The sequence below is a fragment of the Nelumbo lutea genome, chromosome 7 (genome assembly GCF_056320005.1).
Source record: "Nelumbo lutea isolate HS-2025 chromosome 7, American lotus-T2T, whole genome shotgun sequence".
In the NCBI taxonomy this organism is placed as follows: domain Eukaryota; kingdom Viridiplantae; phylum Streptophyta; class Magnoliopsida; order Proteales; family Nelumbonaceae; genus Nelumbo; species Nelumbo lutea.
Window position 1 is genome coordinate 13,131,661 of NC_142690.1, and position 7,129 is coordinate 13,138,789.

At 40.5% G+C, this 7,129-nt stretch overlaps 1 protein-coding gene across 2 annotated transcripts in view; it reads right to left on the reverse strand.

The window, feature by feature from the left end:
• The window catches only part of LOC148845178 (PH, RCC1 and FYVE domains-containing protein 1-like), a 29,678-nt gene extending 25,440 nt beyond the window's left edge, over window positions 1-4,238 (reverse strand). The window contains exon 1 of one of the 2 annotated variants that reach the window (XM_088955633.1): window positions 3,510-4,238. In XM_088955633.1, coding sequence (XP_088811759.1) covers window positions 3,510-3,581 — 72 coding nt within the window. In that variant the 5' untranslated portion in view covers window positions 3,582-4,238. The remainder of the gene's footprint in view (window positions 1-3,509) is intronic. The other variant, XM_088955634.1, reaches the window with a different exon arrangement.
• Between the last annotated feature and the right edge of the window lie 2,891 nt (window positions 4,239-7,129).

A 7,129-nucleotide genomic window follows, 5' to 3' on the forward strand; every position in this document is an offset into this window, starting at 1 on the left:
TCCCTTTTCCCACTGCCTCCCCTACAAGGGCTCCTTGATTCTTCGCATGTCCCCTCCTTCCCTCGAAGATCTTGATCGCCCCTGGGTCCCTTTTGTACACATTTGGAAGCTTCCAATTCTGGCCTCCATACTCAAAGTTGGGTTCAAGACTCCCCTAACTATCTCCCCCAACCGGCCCAGCAACTAGAGAAAACTGGGTTCGAGTTTTTCGTCGGTCCTCCCCTCTCTTATCCCCTAGCCCACGGTCCAAGCCCCTAATACCAAACAGGTCCCTAGACCTCCTTTTGTGATTGAAATTCCGGATCTTCCATCCGACCCGTTCTTCCCTACCCTCTCCGCCCGTGTGACCCATCTCCAGCAAGCATTCCCCTATTAAATCTTTCAACTCCTCTTTACTATTCGGCCAATAGCCTCTCTCCGACTTGTTCAGATTTTGAGTCTGAGCCCCCTAAACGCTGTCATGCATAAGGTCAAACTTTGCACTCCTCTTTGCCTTGTTCAAATTTTGAAACCACCTGCCCGTAGTTAGATACACTGTCAGACGCTACCCTCCTCTCCATCGTCTGATTCTCCTTCCCGTTTACTACAATCGACGATTCCCTTGTCATCTTCTCCAAATCTCTTGGACTTCAACCCTCCAGGTCACTCGTGGAAACTCCATCTGACACGACACCCACCCTCACCCCCTTCTCAACCACCCCCAGGTCTCTACTTCATAGCTTTCAATCACTTCATCCTTCGAAATGTTCTTCACCGATTTCTGTAACTTCGTAACCGGCCTCACCGAAGGTTCCAATTCTGGCCAAATGTGTATATTATACACCACTTCACCCACTCTAACATCCACCGACATCGGAATCTCTCCCCTCCACGCCACCTGCAATCTCACCCATTCATAGGTTGCCAGCTCCTCTGTGGAGTCATCTGTGGCTAGGAAGCCCCCACAGAAATCCCCGATCGCAGAGATGACTTCCAGACTCCACAAGATCAACGAGAGTCCATAAATATGAACCCAGATCTTCTGATCGAGATTACCTCTCCCGGAAGGTTCGTTGGAACTACAACCCGCACAAGCACTCCATCTATCAAGGAGAAGCATGTTCTTCCCCAGGTACCACGGCGCACCACTGAGAAGCGTCGCCGCTTCTTTCTCCGAGGGGGCAATGAACAGAAACAATCCCTTCACAAGTTTTTTAACCTTCACCTCCCCTACAACACCCCAAGCTTCTTGAGCCCACCTCGCCACTATTGCGAGATCAGGCACCTCTGCCACGAACCTACCAACAAGGCAGCCCTTCAGGAATTTTTTTCGAAGGTTTACGCCTTTCTCCAACGTCTCAATGAAGAACGACTCATCACTCCGTAGAACCTGACGTCGCCTTTTGTTGGCCAAACTCTGGTTTCGGTCAATTCTTTGAATGAAACCCCTTTCCTGGTCTTTGGATCCCTACCGCCTAACCACGGCAGTCTCCTCATCCTTGGACTTTTTCACCATGGCGGTCTCCTCATCCTTGGACTTTTTCACCATGGCAGTCTCCTCCTCAGGCCTTCTCTAAAGGGTTATACATGTATCTCCTTTGACCCTAACCACAGCGGTCCCCCTGTATCTCCATTTCCCCTACAATAAATCTTCTTTTTGAATACCAGAAAATCAGTCCGAATTCCTCTTGTCCACATCTTTTTACATAGATTTTAAAGTTTGAATTACTATCATTTTTAGACAATTGCTGATTTCTAGATTTGCTTCCAACCCCTTTCTCTTATGGATCCTCATGGATTAACTAGAAGGACCAACCTTACACGACCCTCCTTGAAACAGATGGCGGCTCAGTTGGTAAATCTCTATGGCTGTTTGAAGTAGCAACATGGGATCAAATCCCACTGCCACTAGGGTTAGGGGTTAGGGGTATTGGGGGACGAGCTACCCCCCGTTGTGTAGCCCCATGAAGCAATAAAAAAATAAAGTATTCAATTTTCAAAGAATTGAAAGTGGGATTCACTTTGCTAACTTGACCATGACTTGGGATGCCAAAATACATAATAGTGGTATTACCGTATGAGAATTCTATTTCTGTATGTGCTATTGTGTATATATTAGTTCAAAAGAAAAGGCTATTTAAATGATGTTTAGCATCGAATGACTATCTTAAATGAGGTCCTTCCCTTCATTTAATATGAATAAGCTTCTTAATTGATCATAAAAGAAAAGGGAAAAAGACCTAAATTACAAAAATGTTAGAAGAAGAAAGTGAAGGTTTATAAGTAAGACCGTCACACAATTACACAACAGGTAATTCACTATTGTAAGATTCCATGTTCTTTTTTGTTCTTAAGCTAATAAGCAGTAATTTTCCTTACAATTTTCAAAAAGAAGTAGTAATTTTCCTTACATAGTGACTTTCAGGTAAAATGTCACCATCCTTATTTAGTTATTTAAAGAGGAAAAGATTGAAGAAGAAGAAATGTTTGTCACAAAATGATAGTTAGGAGATAAAGTGCAGATGTTCTTCAAGAGTGTAATACCACTTGAACATGGAAATATAACTATAATTTCATGGACAACAGGACAGATAATTTTTTTATACAAACAGTTGATAGGCCAGTGATGCTTTATGAAGCAAAATGTTGGGTAATCAATAAAAGAGATGACTATGAAGATGATGATGCTGAGACAATTTGCAATGTGATATGAAAAACAATGCATGTACACATGAAAAAGAATAACATGATGCAGGACTGAACTTCTAAAAGGAAGAAGGGGGAATTCTAGAAATAGTTGAAGTCGTGACAAAAGATTCCACACTATTGTTTAACAGAAGATATAGGCCTCGATAGAGTGTACGAAGGAATAAAATTCATGGAACAATGGGATAAGACAAATGGTAATAATTATAACTGATGGATTTCTCAATCTAGTTGTCATTCATCAATCATCATCCCTGTCCTCAAACCTTGATAGCAAAGCATCATGGGACAAAATAGCATCTCCAAATAAAACTTGAAAACTGAAAAGTCATTTGGTGCATACACGGATCTTAGAATAATCGATCAGAAGCTTTGTTCAAAGCAGTCAGACAAATAAAAACCATTTTCAGATACTCTAACAAGCTAGATAACATTATATCAGTTCCAAATTCACTTCACACATACTGTTGCAATTTATGCCCCTTGAACATTAACAGAAAATCCATTATTGAATTCTTTTCACCCTTAACCATCGCATTCTCAACTTAACAGCAGGCAACAGGAACAAAATATTGCAGATAGCAGCCAGCATTTATACTTCTTTCAGTATATCATACAACGTAACTACTCCGGTCCAAGCTTATGAATCGGTTAAATTTAATCTAAGCATGAAAAACAAGCAAGACAAAGCAAAATGTATTTCGAAGAAAAACTCCAGTCCAAGCTTTTGAATGAGTTTAGACTTGACTCTAATTACCACAAACAATGAAAGCAAAAACAAAATATAATTCAAAGGAAACCTCTAAGCAAGTATGATGCATTACCTGTTCAATGTCCCTTTCGACAGGGCCAGTCCTATTAAGATCCGTTGTCATCCTCTCAGTTCGCGACATCATGAAACGACTCTACTGACCAAAATCAGACTCTTCACAGGAATCAATGCTTCACCCATTCTCAAAGTAAAATCCTGTCATTCACTCGTTCACCCAAGAACTCCAGAATCACATCCAAATTTGCCAATACACCAAAAGTCCCAAACCAAATCCCAAAATTATCGTTGGGAATCAAACCAACCATCATTGATCCATCGAATTTCCACTTGGATCACTCCATCTATCCTTCCGCAGCTGCTTCCACACTAGAAATGTTGCTCAAAACACCCCCAAATCCTTCATCCATGTTTCATCTACTCCATCCGACTTCGCACAGAAGAACTTCTCGAGTCTTTCAAGTTTCAGTCAGCAAATGAACAACACTACGAACAAGAACAGAAAAGTACCTTTAGGTTTTCGAAGAAAATCACTGAAAAGTACGCAGAAACTCCACTGTTCTCAATGATTTTCGACTCGTTGAGCTCGAGATTCTTGTCCAAGACACAAAATTGAAGTCGGAAAGAAAGAAAAATGAGATGAAAACTAGGAAAAGCTGATCAGAAGATCAGTTGCAGAGAGCTTCACAGAGAGAGAGAGAGAGAGAGAGAGAGAGAGAGCGCTTCTTTTAACTGGTCGATCCATTTGACAGGAAAAAAATAAAAAATAAAACGAAAAACCGGACGAAATAATAAATCCAGAACCTTAGGAAATAAACAAAAAGTCAATGGACCTACATAAAAGCCCATGGATTTATCTATAATTTCGGAGAATGCCACTAAGAACTCTCCACCTTATATAACACACGTCCCAAAGCCTAAAAGACTCTTAACAATTTTATAATCCACATTTTAATAACGGATTATTGTTTGATTCGCATTTGATACGTTTGGGATACTGTTCCCATTAATTTTATTACAAAAATACCCTTGAAAAGACCACTTTCCCTTTCCAACTCTTGAGATGGCGACCAATGGTGGCGCACTTTTTGAAAAGTGGTGTTAGACAAGTCAAGATAACCCCCTTTTTTAATCACCCAATTGCCCTACTTAATCACACCAATTGGGATTAATATCCATTCATCATTTCTTTTTTTTTTTAGTCTCAACGGAACAAAGACTAATGACAAAAGAAAGAACTAAGAATGTTTTAAGACTCGGATTGGACCAGTCGGTTGGACCATAAAAACCAGAAGTGGGTGATTATTTTGGGTCCTGCTTGAATGTAGGGGTGCAACTCAGGTTGGGCTGAGTTAGCATCTTACACTGTTTCGGGCCGGGCCAATTCGAGCTCACTCAAGTTGCACCCTTACTTAAATGATTTGTCTAAAAATTAAATAGGTTAATCAGAAAAACCATAACCCATAGAGCATTCCGGTTTTTTACTCTCATCCAAAGGTTTGTTCGATAACAACTGAAGCTGGTGAACAAAAAGACTTATTGCTTTTATCTTTTTAGCTGATAAAACATTTAAATAAATAGATTTCCAAAGATTATCAAGGGTATAGTAATCTATCCAACTTCAGTTTTAAATATTAAGGTTGTGCTTGGAAACGATATAAATAAGTGTGAATGTAAATATATAGAGTGTAAAACGGTTTTGATGTAGTGCGATCCGGTCATTCCTAGCTGGCACTCACATGGCTCCTGGAAGGTACCTGAGGTGAAGAAGAAGAAGAATCCCCGGGGAGTTTACCCGGTGGGGATACTCCGATGCTTAAGTTAGTACTCTGTAGGAGAAGCAAAAAGGAGACGAAGGCTAAGAGTGCAGATAGCGCATTCTCACTATACTCGAGAGATTAGAGATCTCTAGAAGAAGTCTCTCTTCTATCCTAAGGGCTTTTATAGGGACACTCACGTTAGGTCGGGCATAACCGCCACTGGGCTCCTGCCACAGTCATTACCTGCCAGGGCTGTGCAGGTGGCCATTGTGACGTACTTCTCGCCTGGGTGAGTGACACGTCTCCAAAGTGGCAGGCACGCCTCCGCCTGCTGAGAAACGTGGACGCAGACTGTCGAAAGGATGGGGATTGCGCCGTTAGTAAGGGATGTGGCGCAATCTGATCGGTACGGCCTGTCAGATAGAAGCTTCCTGAAAAGCGCTCATGCGGCTCATTCGCGAGCTACTTTGTAGCGAGCTCGGAACACTTCAGGATTCTCCTTAATAGAATTGGTCCTTGGGATGACTTGTCTGCTTGGGAGCTCGGGCGAGCTAGTTCCCCTAGCTCGTGAGCTAAAGTTGCCTTGAAGTATCCCTTCAAAGGTAGCTCGGGGAACCCAGAGCCCGTGTTGTGGCGAGCTCCTCATTTTGTGAGCTACAATGTAGTGAGCTGCTTTATGGACCCATCACTTGATCGCACTAGGCTACAATGCTGAGCTGTCACTCGTGCTGAGTCAGTGTCCACGTGTCACCGTTTCATAGGTCGGGTCAAATCGTCCTCCATCAGGTTTATATAAATTACAAAATTGGACCAATTTTTGCACTGACAAATTTATCTTTTTACCAAACAGATTTTTAGTTGTAATGGGGTGTAAACATGAATTCTAATAAAGCATATGCTTTTTTATCAAAAGCCTATTTGAATGCAAATTTACTTCTTTTTTATTGATGTATTTTTGCATCTTATTATCAATGAAAATATGCATTGGTCTATGACGTTTGTCATTTGTCAATGCATAAATATAGTGTTGCCAAACAAAGGCAAAAGTGAATCAGAGTGCAAATTTACCCTAAACCAGAATTTACACTCAATTTGCATCATTTCCAAATGCAACCTAAAACCCACAACCTCCTTAAAAACTTATTCACTAAAAGACAAATTCAGTTCAGCACATTCAGCTGTTATCAAATGCCCCCTCCCCCCCCCCCCTCCCAAGTCTTACAACATTGGAAATATCCATTAAATGTAGAGCAACTATTATATAGGGCTCGAGGTGTCAATGGGTCAGGTTTGATTTGGGACAAAATGAACCATTCCTAAATCAATTAATAATCAGATCTATAAAATATACCTAAACTGAACCAATTATTAATCAGAATTATTGTGTCCGTTTGGGCTTTATATGTGTATAATTAGCTAGGATAATAACACCTTAATTGGAACTTTATTTTTGATAATATAACTTTAATAGAAAACGTCAGTAAATAGCAAACTATGTATTGAATAAATCAATTGTTCTAACCAAAATTATCTTATTTATTGTCTATGAAATTTGTCCTTTCAAATATAAAATATAACAAAAGCTACAAAAAAATTAGGAAGCCCTTATATATTATTAACCATATAATCAATTATGAATAGCAAGAGCCGATACCAACCCAATTATTAATTGAGACACATATTACAGAACCAGACATCACTTGGACTAGCCCAAAAATCGGAATGCTCATTAAGTCATAGTTCTTATCAGTTAATCAGGCAATTAGCTTGTTTCAACCAATGAAACCCATTATTTAACCGGGACCTAAACGGGTCACCAGTTCCTAATTTTCATGGTCCGACCTTCCGGTCTGGTCTGAATCTCACAACACTGGTTCACCATGTTTTTGTATCTTAATTGACCCTTTCATAATCT